General features: G+C 46.4%; 1 protein-coding gene across 1 annotated transcript in view; it reads right to left on the bottom strand.

The window, feature by feature from the left end:
• Positions 1–11,067, bottom strand: part of LOC103196012 (ATP-binding cassette sub-family A member 17-like) — a 112,373-nt gene extending 101,306 nt beyond the window's left edge. The window contains exons 1-2 of the mRNA XM_007939668.1: positions 11,014–11,067; positions 10,019–10,280 (exon numbers count right to left, since the gene is read on the bottom strand). Coding sequence (XP_007937859.1) covers positions 10,019–10,280; positions 11,014–11,067 — 316 coding nt within the window. The remainder of the gene's footprint in view (positions 1–10,018; positions 10,281–11,013) is intronic.
• Positions 11,068–18,005: the final 6,938 nt, after the last annotated feature.

Raw genomic sequence — 18,005 nt, 5'->3', positions numbered from 1 at the left:
TCGGAAGGAAGGTTGGGCAATCTACTTCCGTAGAGATACTGCCTCGGAAACCCAAGGAGGGGTCGCTATGAGACTAAACCACTTGACGGCAGTGAGTTTGTTTGTTTTCCTACTTTGAGGAGGCAGTTCTTCCCCAGTCATATTTTGAGTGTCTTCCGACCTGAGGGGCTCATCTTCTGGTCCTATATTGGACAGTGTTTCAGGGCTATTCATAAAAAGTTTCCAGTTAATATATCAAACAGTATTTCACTTCAATTCAGTGGACGGCCCCTTCCTTCTTCTGAGTCTTAGTCTGGAAGCTTCACTGAAACCTGTCCACCGTCGGTGACCCTGATGGTATTTGAAATGTTGGTGGCATAGCTTCCAGCCCCAAAACAACACACAAGCCACTGCAGTACGACAAACTGACAGACGAGTGGTGGGATATATCCTGTGGGGGGTATGTATCTGAATTCTGCCTTCTTTTAACTCCATAGGTCATTGTTGTATGAACTCAAACTCACTGCCATCAAGTCAGATTCGACTCATTGCCACCCCTCTATGAGTTTCTGAGGCAGTATCACTATGGAAGTAGATTGCACAGTCTTCCTTCCAAGGAGTGGCTGGTAGGTTTGAACTACCAGCCTTCTAGTTAGCAGTCAGAAGCCTCAGGCACTATGCCACCAGAGCTCCTGTTGTTGTGGTACAACACAACACTTATCCATCCACCACCATTGTCTTTGTCTTCATTTCTTATTGTTGTTGTTGTTTGCCGTCGAGTCGGGGTCACTTTTCCTCTGCCTGGAGCACATTTGTTACAATTTTCTGGAGTAGGGAGCTATGAGTGGGAATTGACTCCAGGACAATGGGTTGGTTTGTCTGGTTGATTATTTGGTTGGTAGAGTCTACTGACGGTGAATAATCTTGTTTGTTTGCAATGTGCTTGTATCATTCCTATTCTTAAAATGTGTTTTCCTGGGTATAAAATTCTAGATGGTGGGGAACTGCAGTCAATGTCATGAAACAGCTCTGATGGCATAGTGCCTAAGGCATTTGACTGCTAACCAGAAGGCTGGTGGTTCAAACCCACCAGCCACTCCTCGGAGGGAGGTTGGGCAATCTATTTCCATAGTGATAATGCCTTGGAAACCCAAGGAGGGGTCACTATGAGTCAGATCCGACTCCATGGCAGTAAGTTTGGTGTTATTTATTTTATTTGTCATGAAACAAAATGTTTATGAACTGCTGTATGGAGAATGAATGTGCTCTATAAACTTTCACCCAAATCACAACAACAGTAGAATTCTAGATGGGTAAATATTGAGTTCAGTAGTATAAGTTATTCATCCACTCCTTCTAGCATTCAATATTGCATACAATTTGAAAAGTCAGCTATCCGTTTAACTCTGGGTCTTTTGCTTCTTAGTTGGCTTTTGAGATCTTCTTTTTGTTTTTGATGTTTTGCAGTTTTACTCCTACATATCTAGGTGTTGATTTTTTTGTTATTGTTTTTATTTCTCAAATCTGTGAATGGATGAATTTCATCACTTTCAAAACATTCTTAGTCTATCTTCAAATACTGCCTCTGCCACATGCTCTCTCTTTTCTCCCGGAACCTACAGTAAACATTTATTAGTCCTCCTTTCTCATTTTGTCTTCCAGGCCTCATAATCTCTCCCCCACACAGTCTTTTTCTGTTGGTGTTGCCCCCCGAACCTCTTTTTTGGCTCTGTTTTAAATTTTGGTTATTTTAGTTTTCCTTTCTAAAACTTTCTAAAAGTTCTCTCTCTCTCTCTCTCTCTTATAGATCTGCTTCTTGTAGTTGTTGTTAGGTGCCACTGAGTTGGTTCCGACTCACAGCAACCCCAGGCACACTGCATTGGTCCTGCACCATCCTCACAGCTGTTGCCATGTTTGAGCTCATTGTTGCAGCCGCTGTGTCAACGCATCCTGTTGAGGTCTTCCTCTTTTAGCTGACCCTCTACTTTACCAAGGACGAGCCCCTTCTCCAAAGACTGGGCTCTCCTGATAGCACGTCCAAAGCACATGAACCGTCCTGTCATGCTGGCTTCTCAGGAGCGTTCTGGCTGTACTACAACATTCGGGCCGTACTTCTTCCGCGACAGTTTTGTTCATGCTTCTGCAGTCCATGGCATTCTCAATATTCTTCTCCACCACCACAATTCAAAGGGATCAATTCTTCAGTCTTTCTTACTTATTATTCAGCTATCACAAACATAGGAGGTGACGGAAAATACCAATGCTTGGGTCAGGAGCACCCTAACCTTTGAAGTGATGTCTTTGCTCTTCAATACTTTAAAGAGGTCTTTTGCAAGAGATTTTCCCAATGTGATACCAAAAAAACCAAACTCACTCCTGTCGAGTTGGATCCGACTCATAGTGACCCCTCCTTGGGTTTCCAAGGCAGTATCACTACAGAAGTAGATTGCCCAACCTGCCTTCCGAGGAGTGGCTGGGGGTTTGAACCACCAGCCCTCTGGTTACCAGTCAAATGCCTTAGGCACTGTGCTACCAGAGCTCCCGCCCAATGCAATACATCGTTTGATTTCTTGACCGCTGCTTTCTTGGGCCTTGATTGAGGAATGAAGTAAAATGAAATCCTTAACAATTTCAACCTTTTCTCCATTCATCACAGTGTTGCTTATTGGTCCAGTCGTAAGGATTTTTGTTTCCTTTATGTTGAGGTGTCATCCATACTGCAGGTTGGAGTCTGTGACCTTCATCAGTAACTGCTTCCAGTCATCTTCACTTACAGTAAGCAAGGTTGTGTCATCTCTGCTGTCATAGGCTGTTAGCGAGTCTTCCTCCAGTCCTGACGCTGCGTTCTTCTTCATGTAGGGCAGCTGCTTGGATTATTTGCTCAGCATACAAATTGAATAAGTGTAATGAAAGGATACAACCCTGATGCATTTCCTTCCTGATTTTAAGCCATACAGTATCCCCTCATTCTGTTTGAACAATAGCCTCCTGGTCTATGTACAGGCTCCTCATGAGCACAATTAAGTGTTCTGGAACTTCCATTCTTCAATTCTTCCCAATGTTATCCATAATTGATCATGATCCACACAGCTGAATGCTTTGCATAGTCACTAAACACCAGCAAATATCTTTCTGGTATTCTCTGCTTTCCACCAAGATCCATCCAACATCAACAATGATATCCCTCATTCCATATCCTCTTCTGAATCTGGCTTGAGTTTCTGGTGGTTTCCTGTCAATACACTACTACAACTGTTTTTGAATTATCTTCAGCAAAACTTTACTTGTATATGATATTAATGATATTGTTAGATAACTTCCACATATGGCTGGTGACTCTTTATACTGGCATACAACCTATAGATACTTTCAGATTATTTCTTTAAACCAAGTAAACATCTCAAAAAACTCACTGCCACTGAGTCGATCCCAACTCATAGTGACCCCCTTTGGGTTTCTAAGGCAGCAAATCTTTATGGAAGTAGATTTCCCAGTCTTTCTTCTGCAGAGTGGCTGGTGGGTTTGAACTGCCAACTTTCTGGTTAGCAGTCAAATGCCTTACTTAGGCACTATGTCATCAGAGCTCCTTCAAGGAAACATTTGTTGTTGTTGTTATGTGCCATCGAGTTGGACCTGACTCATAGCAACCCCTCCTTGGGTTTCCGAGGCAGTATCACCACGGAAGTAGATTGCCCCATCTTCCTTCTGAGGAGTGGCTGGTGGGTTTGAACCACCAGCCTTCTGGTTAGCAGCCAAGTGCCTTAGGCACTACGCTACCAGAGCTCCCTCAAGGAAACATAGTGGCTTTATAATGAGAGACTATTAATGCTGTAGTTGGAATTAAAACTAAGGGAAATTGTAAAAAATGAAATAGAATGCATAAAGATCAAAATCTAAGGCATTAGTGAGCTGAAATGGACTGTTTTTGACCATTTTGAATCAGACAAGCATATGATCTACTATGCTGGAATTGACAAATTGAAGAGGAATGCTGTGGCATTCACCACTGCAAAGACAGTTTTAAGATCTGAAGTACAACACTGTCAGTAATAGGATAATATCCATATGCCTATAAGGAAGACCAGTTAATACTACTATTATTCAAATCTATGTATCAACCACCAAAGCCAAAGATGAGGAAATTGAACTTCTGCAATCTAAAATTGACCGAACATGCAATCAAGATGTGTTAATTATCACCAGTGACTGGACTGCAAAAGTTGGAAACACAGAAGAGTTACCGGTAGTTGGAAAATATGGCCTTAGTGATAGAAATGACGCTGGAGATCGCATGATACAATTTTGCAAGACCAACGACTTATTCATTGCAAATACCTTTTTTTTCAACAACATAAGCAACGGCTATACAGATGGACTTCACCAGATGGAATACACAGGAAACAGATTGACTACATCTGTGTCAAGAGGAAATGGAGTTCAATGTCTTTGGCCAAAACAAAGCCAGGAGCTGACTGTGGAACAGACCATCAACTGCTCGTATGCATATTCAAGTTAAAGTTGAAGACAATTAAAACAAATCCATGAGAGCTAAAATATGACCTGGATAATGTCCCTCCTGAATTTAGAGCCCATGTAAAGAATAGATTTGATGCACTTAACATGAATTACCGAACACCAGAGGAATTGTAGGATGACATCAAGAACATCATACATGAAGAAAGCAAGAGGTCATTAAAAAGACAAGAAAGGAAGAAAAGACCAAAATGGATGGCAGAAGAGATTCTGAAACTTGCCATTGAGCGAAGAGTAGCTAAAGCAAATGGAAGAAATGACAAGACAAAAGCGCTGCACAGAAGATTTCAAAGAACAGCTCGAGAAGACAAAGCCAATTACTATGATGAAACGTGCAAAGATCAGAGTTAGAAAACCAAAAGGGAAGAACATGCTTGGCATTTCTCAAGCTGAAAGAACTGAGGAAATAATTTAAGCCTTGAGTTGCAATATTTAAAGATTCTATGGACAATATCAGAAGGAAGACTGGGCAATCTACTTCCGTAGTGATACTACCTCGGAAACCCAAGGAGGGGTCACTATGAGTCGGGTCCAACTCGACGGTACATAACAACAACAACAACAACATGGGCAATATATTGAATGATGCAGGAAACATCAAAAGAAGATGGAAGTAATACACAGAGTCACTGTACAAAAAAGAATTGGTCGATGTTCGTCCATTTCAGGAGGTGGCATGTGATCGAGAACCAATGGTACTGAAGGAAGAAGTTGAAGCTGCACTAAAAGAATTGGTGAAGAACAAGGCTCCAGGAATTAACGGAATACCCACTGAGATATTTCAACAAACAGATGCCCTGCTGGAAGTACTCACTCAGCTATGCCAAGAGATTTGGAAGACAGCTACCTGGCCAACTGACTGGAAGAGATCCATGTTTGTACCCATTCCAAAGAAAGGTGATCCCACAGAATGTGGAAATTAGCGAACAATACAATTAATATCACACACAAGTAAAATCTTACTAAAGATAATTCAAAAATGGTTGCAGCAGTATACTGACAGACCTTCCAGAAATGCAAGCTGGATTCATAAGAGGATGTGGAACAAACGATATCATAGCTGTTGTCAGATGGATCTTGGCTCAAGGCAAAGAATACCAGAAAGATGTTTACTTGTGTTTTATTGACTATGCAAAAGCATTTGATTGTGTGGATCATGACAAATTACGAATAACATTGAGAAGAATGGGAATTCCAGAACCCTTGATTGTACTCATGAGAAACCTGTACATAGATCAGGAGACTGTTGTTCGAACAGAACAAGGGGATACTGCATGGTTCAAAATCAAGAAGGGAGTGTGTCAAGGCTGTATCCTATCCCCATACTTATTCATCTTGTATGCTGAGCAAATAATCCAAGAAGCTGGACTATATGAAGAAGAATGTGGCATCAGGATTGGAGGAAGAGTCATGAACAACCCCTGATACATAGATGACACAACTTTGCTTGCTGAAAGTGAGGATGCTTTGAACCACTTACTGATGAAGATTAAAGACTACAGTCTCCAGTGTGAATTACACCTCAATACAAAGAAAACAAAAATCTTCACAATATGTCCAATAAACAGCTCCACAATAAATGGAGAAAAGACTGAAGTTGTCAAGGATTTCACATTACTTAGTTTTACAGTCAACAGTAATGGAAGCAGCAGTCAAAACATCAGATGACATATTGCATTGGGCAAATCTGCTGCAAAAGACCTATTTCAATTGATGAAGAGCAAAGATGTCTCCTTGACGACTAAGGTGTGCCTAACTCAAGTCATTGTATTTTTGATCGCCTCTTATGCATGTAAGAGCTGGACAATGAATAAGGAAGAACGAAGAATTGATGCTTTTGAGTTGTGGTGTTGGAGAAGAATGCTAAGCATACCATGGTCTGCTAAAAGGACTAACAAATTTGTTGGAGGAAGTGCATCTGGAATGCTCCTTGGAAGTGAGAATGGCCAGACTTAGTCTCACCCATTTTGGTCCTGTTGTCAGAAGGATACCATGCTTGTTAAAGTCGAGGGTCAATGAAGAGGAAGGCCCTCAATGAGATGGACCGACACAGTGGCTGCAATGATGGTTTCAGGTAGAGCAAGGATCGTGAAGCTGGTTACAGGACCGGGAAATGTTCCATTCTGCGTAGGGTCACTATGCGTTGCAGACAACTTGAAGGCACCTAACAACAACAACAACTAATGCTGTGACCTGAAGTGTTCACAGTTCGATTTTTGCTGTCTGTTGTCTATACTGTCACCCTTCTCTTGTTTCCTGTATTTGACTAGTTTTGGTTGTGTGCCGCTCACTGACTTTATGATACGTTTGTGGTGGGTTTCTCTGAGACATGGAATGAAGGCAGGTTCCTATGGAGGTTACAGTTGTACCTGCCAGTTGGAGCCCCAGTTCACAGTTTGAAGGGTTTTCTTTCTCTTTTTTTGGGGGACAAGCTGGTGATATGAATTTGAGTACCATATCTCAGGGATGGGCTCCCCCTTCTCAGCTCCTCTCAGTTCCAAGACCACATTCCTTGCAGTCCCTTGGAGGTGGGAGTGGGAATGTTTATTCCCAGTTCTATCTACACTGAGGTATAGGTATCAGGAGTCCCAGCTTTATGAGAAGATGGTCCACTATTTCACCTTGAATGACCTTTGACTTTGTCTTCTTTCCCTCTATGCCTCACAAGGCCATGAAACTATAACTAATGGTAAACAGCAGAAAAGAAGTAACAGAGACCATGAGTGAAGTCATGTTCTCTTTAGGAACACCCAATACCAGACAAAGGAGCCCTGGTGGCACAATGACTAAGTGCTCAGCTGCTAACCACAAGCGTGGCAGTTTGAACCCACCCTGTGGCTCCTGGGGTCTGCTCCCGTAAGATTAAAAACACACCGCCTTCGAGTTCATCCCACCCCTAGAGGACAGAGTGGAACTGCCCACAGGGTCTCCAAGGCTGTCAATCTTCACGGAAGCAAAGCTCAAACCACACCCACTGCCTGGAGTCCATTCCGACCCACAGCGCCCCTAGAGGACAGAGTGGAACTGCCCACAGGGTCTCCAAGGCTGTCAATCTTCACAGCAGCAAAGCCCAAACCACACCCACTGCCGTGGAGTCCATTCTGACCCACAGCGCCCCTAGAGGACGGAATGGAACTGCTCCACAGGGTCTCCAAGGCTGTGTGGAAGCGGATTGCCTCACTGTTCTCCCATGGAGCAACTGATGGAGTTGATCCACCCACCTTTTGGTTAGCAGCCAAATGCCTTAACTCTTGCACCACCAGAGCTCCTTGGGAAGTAATAAGATGGCAATAAAGTTTCAAGACACTAATGGGAGGGAATCTGCCTGGGTAGGACCTTAAAGGGAAGATGGAAAAGGAAATGTTTTCTTGAAAAATGAAGGCGACTGAAGCTTCTCTGAAGGTAAGTCCCCTTTGTCAGCCTGGAGGGCATCGTGCGTGCACAGGGAAAGCAAGAGGCGAATGACTGACGAAGGGCCACATGGGGCAGGAGGGCTTCTGAGGGAGCGCTGCAGTTATCCCGGCATCTACCGGCCTCCATGCCACAGCTCAAGCCGTCACCTGGCTCCCGAATTTCTCCAGATACTCCCCCCTCCAATCCCATCTCAGAACAGCCAAAGAAACTCTTTTGAAATAAATTGTACCCCACAGCTTCGCTTCTTGGACCCCACCAGGGGCTGCCTGTTGCCTACAGAAGCAGCCCAAATGCTTCAACTGGGAGGCTCCCACCGACACTTCAAACCTCACCTCCACCCACTCCCAACACAGCCTGCTTCAGTCTCATCTGACCGGGTTCAGGTCCTCTGGGCCTGCCACCTGCTTCTCTCCCTGCCTAGACAGCCCCCAATTCCTGAACCCCACCCCCTTCCATCTTACATGGCCCTGTGTGATCATCCCCATCTCAACCAACTACCATCTTCTGAAGAAGCTCTGGTGGCACAGTGGGTAAAGCACTGGGCTGCTAACCAAAAGGTCAGAGGTTCAAACCCACCAACCGCTGCATGGGAGAAAGATGAGGCAGTCTGCTTCTGTGAAGACTGACAGCCTTGGACACCGTGTGGGGCAGTTCCACTCTGTCCTGTAGGGATGCTGTGAGCTATAATCAACTTGCTGGCAGTGGGTGTGGTTTGGGCTTTGCTTCCATGTGATTGACAGCCTGGGAGACCCTGTGGGCAGTTCCACTCTGTCCTCTAGGGGCACTGTGGGTCGGAATGGACTCCAGGCAGTGGGTGTGGTTTGGGCTTTGCTTCCCTGAAGACTGACAGCCTTGGAGACCCTGTGGGGCAGTTCCACTCTGTCCTCTAAGGGCGCTGTGAGTCAGAATCCACTCCATGGCAGTGGGTGTGGGTTTGCGTATCATTTCCTTGCAGAGGATGTCTCATTTTTTTTTTTTTAATTTCCTAACACCTGTTGCTGTCAAGTCAATTCTTTTTTTTTTTTTTTGGTCAAGTCAATTCTGACCCACAGCAACCCTCCAGGGCAGAGCAGAACTCTCCCAGGGGGTTTCCAAGCCTGTAATCTTTAAGGAAGCAGACTGCCACATCGTTTTCCCCCAGAGCAGCTGATACCACCAATCTTTTGATCAGCAGCCAAGTGCTTAACCACTGTGCCACTTGTTCTCCCTTTAATCTCGTAATCTCGTGTTTATAAAGTAACCGAGCTGGAAGAGTGCTTGAGGCTACTAGGCAAGTGTGAAGCACACTTTGCAAACATCTTACCACTGAGGGCCTTTCGGTCAGAACTGCCCCAGGAGTGGTACCTGAGCTGGCAAAGGACACTGGCTTTTCACCCTGAACCCTTCTGTTCTATTAAACATTTTACAATCGTCTATCTTTATAATATAGTCATGTTGAAACAATTCCCCTCATGGACTCCACGTTTGGGAAAATTTATCTACCAAATTGTATTCATTCATTCACTTCATATTTACTGGGTACCTGCTATGTGCCAGGCACTCTAACAGTCCCAGCTCTCTGCCCTGGGGAGGTGGACTCGAGTGGGGAAAGGCAGATGACAAGCAGAAGCCAAGGAACGTGTGTTAAACATGTACAAACATGATGACGGTAGCAAACGTGCCATGGGAAAGAACCAGGCAGGAGTGAGAAACCTGAAACCAATGCAGCTGCCTGCCTGGGTCCCACTGCAGCTGAAACCTGAAGGATTAGAAGGAGCAACCCATGGGAAGGACCATTCTGTCCGGAGCCGTTGGTGCAAAGGCCCTGGGGCAGGAAATAGCTGTACCAGTTCTAGAAACTGGAAGGTGACCAAGGAGACCAGAGCATGTGAGGACAGGGAACAGTGAAGCTGGGTATGACGGGAGACGGAAGCAGGGCCAGCCCCACGGAACGTGCTGGGCCCCGAGGAAGGACCTGGTTTACTTTATCGCCTCTTTAGGACCTGAAGACCCAGGATGTGCAATCACTCTGGGAACCACTCAGAAAAAACATTCAAAACCAGGCCCCTGCCCCGCCCCCCAGCCCCACCCCTGCCCCATCTTTACAGCTGACCTTCAAAATCAACATCGAAGCTTTGCCCCATCCGTTCAGTGATTTTCTTCAAAGTCTCACTTCTGGAAGGGATGTACACAAGCTGGAACTTACTTTTCAGAGGGTAACGATAGAAGAACCCAGGCAGGGCGCTGATGTCAATCGCATGGTAGTGAGAAGGGGGTCTTTTTATTGGCAAACTATTGTAACGAAGATACATTACCACTGTCGAAAACAGTAACGGCATCAAGATTTCGAGAAGTGTAACCAGAGGCTTCCGCTTCTACAGTGAGAAACAAAAGCGAGATGTTAGGCGACAGAATGCGAGTGAAACGATCCATGTGGTGAGGTCTCCTCGGGGAAGAACCCCTCACATCTGCCCAGGCTCCCTGCACGATGCATGAAAAAGATGGAAACAGAAAGAAAATTCATTGCAAACACCTCCTTTTAGCTTTTCTGTTAACACCAGTGGGGAGCCGTCAGGAACGGTGGCGTCACCTTGAACAGTTGCGGCTAACAATGGCTGGTTGGCAGAAAAGCTCCCATTCACAAGCTAAGGTCCTATTTTTTCTTTACCCCAATGTTGGAAACCAATGTAACGTATACATCCTGTCTCACAGTGCCCCTGGAGGACGAGTGGAACTGCACTACAGGGTTCCAGTGAGCTCTGGTGGCGTAGTTTCTGAGGCATTTGACTGCTAACCAGAAGGCTGGCGGTTCAAACTCAGAAGGAAGACTGGGCAATCTACTTCCATAGAGATACTGCCTCAGAAACCCAAGGAGGGGTCGCTATGAGTTGCACCCAACTCCACAGCACTGCATTGCGTTGCTTTGTATTATAGGGTTTCCCAGCTGATAATCCTTGGGGAAATCAACTGCCACATCTTTCTCCCAGCAAGCAGCTGATAGATTGGACCACCAACGGGTCGGGGTGCAGCTGAGCACTTTAACCACTGTGCCACCAGGGCTTCATTCCTCCCAAGCACTCACATTTCCCCACAGGAAACTGGACCTACCTTCAAGATGAAATTCTTCCATAGAAGCAGTTTCAAGTCTCTGGAGAGTGTCATGTTTCTAGCTGAAGAGAGGGCACCCCTGGTCAGGAAGCAAACAGGAGAGATGTCAGCATGTTAGCAGGAGGTCAGAGTTACCCTTGCGTCCCTGAAACGCTGTCCCCTTGTGGGCTTTCAGATCCTGGGGCTAGACCAGTTTCCCTCGTATTCTGCCAGGAGTTCCTTCTCGGTTTACTAGCTGCTCCCCCTCCCGCACCTCAAAATACGCCAGTGCCCGAGGCCTCAGCCTGGGGACCCCTTGACTTCCCCATCCACGCAGTCTTCTGTTGGGTTTAAATCCACCTACAGGGTGAGGATTTCTCGATTCATGCCCCGAGCCTCAGCCCCCACTATCCCATGGCCACGTTTCAGACTTCTCAAACTTTCCACGCCCGAGACTGAGCGACTCGCTGTGGTTAAACCAAACACGGCCTATACATACACAGAGTGGAACACGACTCAGTCACGGAGAGAAACCAGGTCCTGCTGCGCGCCGCCACACGGGCGACCCTTGGAAACATCCTACCGACTGCAAGAACTCGGTCGCAAAAGGAGGACCACTGTGAATCTCTCCTATGTGAGATAACCAAACAGAGAAACCAAGGGTAACCGCGGTTACCAGAGGAGGGGCTTTCTGCGTAGAGGACACGGGGTTTTGTGAATGGCGGTGGAATGATTCAGAAAGGTCACCAGGAACGACCCACAGCTGCAGAATGTAATTAACGTCACCGCACTGTCCACAGGCAAACTGTCATGATGACGTGGCTTTTGCTGTGTGTGTTTTCACCACAACTAAACAGCAAAGAGCAAACGCACTGGCCCGTTTTCATCAGTCAGCTTGAGGACGATAATCTCGCCTGACCTACAGCACCACGACTCAGTGGCCTGCAACCATGAGCATTTAGTTCCTGCTCACAAGTCTGCAGGCAAGGTGTGGTCTGCCGGACTCCTGGGACTAGCTGGGCTTCAGGCCGGCTCCATGTCCATGTGTCCTGGCATCTTCCTCGGAGCAGCTGGCAGGGGCATGTTCTCCAAAGCACACAAGGACGCCTAAAGCTTCTGGTCATGCAACATGTACTAACCATTCCAATGGACAAATCGAATCACGCGGCCAAGTCCAAATCAACGCAGCAGGGAAATCAACTATGTCTACTCAAGCGGGAGGCACTGCCAAATCTCACTGCAAAGGGAACGGAGTTTAAACCTATATAAGGAAGGAGGGGAGAACTGGGAACTAGAGCTGTCAACCAAAACATCCAGTTTAATTTCCTGAAGTCTACATTATCAACTTGCCAACTTTAACCCTCACCATCTTGATAAGGTATAATTTTGGTTCACCACAGGCCCAATACAGATAACAAATAACAGCTAGAGATAATGAGAACACATGGTTTTCTCCAACCACAGCAACAATGAAATGGAGCAGGAAAAACTGAGAGTAGCTAGAGGATTTCATACTGAGCAGCTTTTAAAACTGATGCTAACATAGGCGGGATGTGCTTTTAGAAGCTTGTAACAGACAACAGCATGTTAACTAAACAATTATGTACCAAAAACACCATGTTTGGTACCAAATGCTATCATGAAAAGATCAATCAGTAATCAACATTACATTCATGCTAACCTGACTTTTAAAAATTGGAACTTCTTTATCTTTCTGCAATCTTTTAAAATCGAGTTTGTGACTCTCAGTCATGGAAAAGAACCCTAGTCAGGGCAAGTAACATACATGAACAAAACCATAATACAATACAAGGTCAAATTAAGGATAGACAAACTAACCAATGGAAAACTTTTGGAAAAGGAAAACAAACTCATGACCTTAAAGTAGGCTAAGATGTCTTATCATGACTCCAAACCACTACACAAAATGGGAAAAAAAAAAAAAAAAAAACACTGATAAAACAAATTATATTAAAATGAACAACTTTTGCTTCACAAGACACCAATAACAGAAAAAACACAGTCCAGAGTGCGCAAAGAGTTTTACAATACATATCTCTGACAAAGGACTTATATGGAGAATTTTAAAGAGTTCCTACAAGTCACTAAGAAAAAGACAGACAACCTAATAGAAAAATGGGCAAGATGTGAAGAGACACTTCCCAAGAGAGGATATTCAAATGGCTAATGAACACATGAACAGGTGCCCAACCTCACAGGTCATTAGAGAAATGCGTCTTAAAACCAATCTAAACTACTACTGTTGCAGGTCTCACTCCTATTGGTGTGCCTTAGGTCAATACTTAGAATTACAGGTCTTTGCTTTTTAAGCTTTTTTTTTTTTTTTCTTCTGGAAATAAGATTTCAAAAAACACCAGCCAGCTGCCAATTTACATTCTGCTAACTTTTCAGGCGAGGACCCAAAACCGCGTCTTCCGTCCGACCCAGGACTGGATCTGGACGGCTGCCGCGGAGCTCCATCTCCCACAGCAGACCTCGGTGCTCCCTCAGGTCCTCTGTTCTGGATTCTAGAAACCTCGGCCACTGCCTCCCAAACAGCGGGCTGAGCACTGACCCGCTCCACTGCTTGGCCTGATGGGCTTCCTGTAGAAAATGCTTTCTGGAAGGAAATTCATTGCTGGTGTGACAGGGACTACAGTCATGCGTTCAAAACATCCTCAAGAACCAAATGTCCCCAAGGTAGAAAGGGGCCGCTTGAGTGTATCAACACATGGTACACACACCCACGTGAAAGCCGCATGAGTGTGAGGGAATTAAAATGTCAAATTCTAAAAAGTGAAGTAATATTAATGACATTGTAGAAAGATGAAAGCAGCAGAAAGGAAAGCAAACCTCCATAGATGGAAAAACTCCCTCCTAGATTACAAAACACTGGACATCAGAACTCGATCCTTGGGGAAGTGGGTTGACAGGAATACGCTTTGCTTAACCCTAAACCTTTTCAATTAGAAATAAAGCATCTCACAGAAAAAGGTGGAGGGAAAGAGAGAGAAAGCGCTGGGTAAGCCTGGGTAACAGTCCCTCAGTTAGGAGCACATGTGATCTCCTCACCAAGCCCATAACTGGTTGGCACTGACTGAGGCAACTAGCTCTGGGCCACTGCAGAGCCGTACCAGTTTCTGACAGGAAGCTGTGAGCATCTTTATCACCCACTGCCCAGGCGTTGAGGGTGCGTAGGATGCTTTGGCTTAATGACAGGACTGCTGCGGATAGGAAAGAAAAGCAGTACCCGCTAGCAAAAGTGAGATGTAACACAATGCTCAGCTTATGTCCCGTAGCTGTTCATTAGAGGTATTCAAAAAGCCCATGACTGACGTTCCGTCAGGAAAACCATCGCGGCACAGCACACTGTCCACAGCATCCTCCACTTAAAGACAGTTTCTCTGACGTGTTCTGTTAACTCTAATTTTCTTACAAAGAGATAGTGTTTAGAAAGTTTGAGTTAGAAAAGGGAAAAGAAAAACTGATGGTGGAAATCAAACCACTAATACTCAGGAGCTCTGGTGGCGTAGTGCCTAAGGCACTTGACTGCTAACCAGAAGGCTGGCAGTTCAAACCCACCAGCCACTGCTCGGAAGGAAGGTTGGGCAATCTACTCCCATAGTCATACCGCCCCAAAGGAGAGGTCGCTATGAGTTGGAGACGACTCGACAGCACATAACAGCAACAACAACAACAAAATAAATACTCACCTAGGACACTGAGTCTCTTCGAAAAAGGAACAAACACATGGACGTGATAATTAAGAATAAAAAAGACTCACCTGAATCACAGTTTAAGAAAAAAAAAAAATCACTGGAGATATATAGAAAAATCAAGTTAACACTGTGATAATAACTTTCTCGACCTGCCTGGGGTGGGTTGATTATCTAGGTAAAATAGAAATTAGCAAGTTAATCCAAGAACAGAGAAAAGAAACCTAAATATTTCTTCAAATAACTGTGCAGAAATTGAGAAAGTTGTCAGGGGCCCTCAAGAAAGTGCAAGTCCAAGTAACTGAAAAGGGGGGAGGCTGTATTCTGTTGCCATTTAAGCTGATCTACACGCACAGAGAAAGATGGGAAACCTCCAAGTTTTAAAGGTTAGCATAACAGTATAGTTGGGCAATCCTACTTCCGTAGTGATACTGCTTCGGAAACCCAAGGAGGGGTCGCTATGAGTCAGGGCTGACTCGATGGCAAATAACAACAACAACAAATAGCAAACCCCAACAGAAACAGGATTAAAACAAAACAAACTACTAAAAGCGCAGGACTCTTTTGATGAAAGCAAAGAATACCAGAAAGATGTCTACTTGTGCTTTATTGACTACGGAAAAGCATTCAATTGTGTGGATCATAACAAATTATGGACAACATTGAGAAGAATGGGAGTTCCAGAACACTTAACTGTGTTCATGAGGAACCTGTACATGGACCAGGAGGCTGTCGTTCGAACAGAACAAGGGGACACTGCAAGGTTTAAAATCAGGAAGGGAATGTGTCAGGGTTGTTTCTTTTCCCCACACTTGTTCAATCTGTATGCCGAGCAAATAATCCGAGAAGCTGGACTATATGAAGAAGAACGTGGCATCAGTTTGGAGGAAGACTCCAAACTGCCATACGCAGATGACACAATTTTGTTTGCTGAAAATGAAGATGACTTGAAGCATTTACTGATGAAGACTAAAGACTACAGTCTGTAGTATGATGGCAACAGACCAAACCAAAGCACACAAGTATGCCTCAACATAAAGAAAACAAAAATGCTCACAATTGGACCAATAAGCAGCACCACGATAAATGACTGAAGTTGTCAAAGATTTCATATTACTTGGTTCCACAATCAATAGCCATGGAAGCCGCAGTCAAGAAATCAGACAACATATCACACTGGGCAGATCTGCTGCGAAAGATCTCTTTAAACTGCTGAAGAACAAGTATATCTCCTTGAAGAGCTCTGGTGGCGTAGTGCCTAAGGCACTTGACTGCTAACCAGAAGGCTGGCGGTTCAAACCCACCAGCCACTCCTCGGAGGGAAGATGGGGCAATCTACTTCTGTAGTGATACTGCCTCAGAAACCCAAGGAGGGGTCGCTATGAGTCAGGTCCGACTCGAGGGCACGTAACAACAACAACGTATGCTTGTGAGAGCTGGACAATGAATAAGGAAGACTGAAGAAGAGTTGATGCTTTTGAGTTGTGGTGTTGGTGAAGAATGCTGAAAGTACCACGGACCGCCAGAAGAATGAACAGGTCTGTCCTGCAAGAAGCGCAGCTGGAATGCTCCTTGGAAGTGAGAATGGGCAGACTGTCTCACCTACTTTAGTCATATTATCAGCAGGGATCATTTCCTGGAGAAGAGTATCGTGCTTGGTAAAGTGGAGGGAGAACGAAAGTGGGGAAGGCCCTCAACAAGATGGATTGACACGGTGGCTGCAACAATGGACGTGGTATAGCAAGGCCTGTGAGGCTGGTGCGGGACCAGGCCGTGTTTTGTTCCGTTGTACACAGGGTCGCTATGAGTCGGAGCTGACGTGACCGCATCTAGGATGACAACAAAGCCCAGGATCGCTGAGAAGAGAGGACAGCTGTGCAACTTGCTAACAGAATTTGGAAAGTATTAAAAGAATTATAAACTGAACAAATGGGAGATTGGTCTACAAAGGACTGAAGAAAACTGCAAGGAGTAACCAATTTAAGTTGGAAATGGCAAGGATTGGTACTTGGAAGAAGGGAAAAAGGAAAGATGATGTGAGTGAGTCAAGAAGGGCAGGCCAGCCAGGCTCACTGAGTTTTCCAGCAGACAGGCACTTTGGTGGGGTAGGTGGCTGCAGCCAGAGTGGAGGACACAGAGGGGCAGGTGGGGAGAGTGTTTTCAAGGTAACCCTTCCCCCCAGTCCTCTGGACACCAAATAAACGCTGTAACTGCTTTAATCCTACTTCTTTCCTGTACGCCTCGCTGCATGCGAGGTTGTGAAACATGGTGCATGATGCTACCAACTGGGAACACTTAGGTGGCAGGCATGGCGACATATCTGCATCTGATCCCCAAAACAACAAACAAAACGCCTCAATTTGGTACCGGTGCATTATTATTACGGGCCATCTTTCAATTTCAGGCACAGGAAAACGAGATGCAGAGCCGGGGTCACACACTAGTTCAAGGTCCCTGTGACTCGGGGACTGTCACCCCACAGTACGTGCCAGCGCCTCCTCTGTGCCGGAGCGAGGAACTAGACCCAGTACCTCTGGCCCAGGAGCCCACCTTCTTCAGTTGGGAAGGCACCCGGGAAAGGCGGCAACCTACAAACGCATAACCAGCAGCACTTCTGGTAGCCAAAGTGGTAGGAGGAATAAACGTTAGGCAGGCGGCTCTGGGGCGGGAGAAGGAAACCGCCCGACGCCGACGCCGACCGTGACGTTGCGGTTAGATGACACATGTACGTCGTGGTCGCGACGGCGACGGCGGCGTCGCCCCCCCACCCAGCCAGGCCGCTGGGTGGGCGGTGCCCGAACCTGGCTGGGAGTCCCGCCCAGTCACCCTGGGTGCCACGTCGTTGGGGCAGCGGGCGCTCGGACCCAGGAACTCCGGGCGCCGCCGACTGTTGGCCGCGCTACCCGGACCCGGCCTGGGGACCCCGCACCCCAGATGATCCCCAGCCTGGTCCGGGGACCCTGGCCACCGCGGTGACCATGTCCCGTCACTGGGCCCCTGCGCCCAACGTGACCCCGGCTCGGCCCCAGGACCCTCCCCGCCGCTGTGACCTGACTCGGCCACAGGGGACGCCGCCCCCGAGGTCCTCTCCAGGTGACCTCGACGCTGCCCCGGGCCCCACACCCAAGTCCAGCCCGCGGACTGGGGCCTGCAACTGCCCCCGGGATGCCGGGCCTTCCCTGTAAACTCGACGCCCCGACGCCCGTTTTCTGGAAAATTCCTCCACCCTCACCTCGCCCTTGCACCCAGCGCCTCGCCCTTGCACCAGGCCACAGGCGGAAAACCGTCTCCCTCGGT

Source organism: Orycteropus afer, unplaced genomic scaffold (assembly GCF_000298275.1).
Source record: "Orycteropus afer afer isolate SDZICR_OR568_19922 unplaced genomic scaffold, OryAfe1.0 scaffold00061, whole genome shotgun sequence".
NCBI lineage: Eukaryota > Metazoa > Chordata > Mammalia > Tubulidentata > Orycteropodidae > Orycteropus > Orycteropus afer.
The sequence above is the reverse complement of the archived record's forward strand: the minus strand, read 5'-3'. Positions and strand labels throughout refer to the sequence as shown.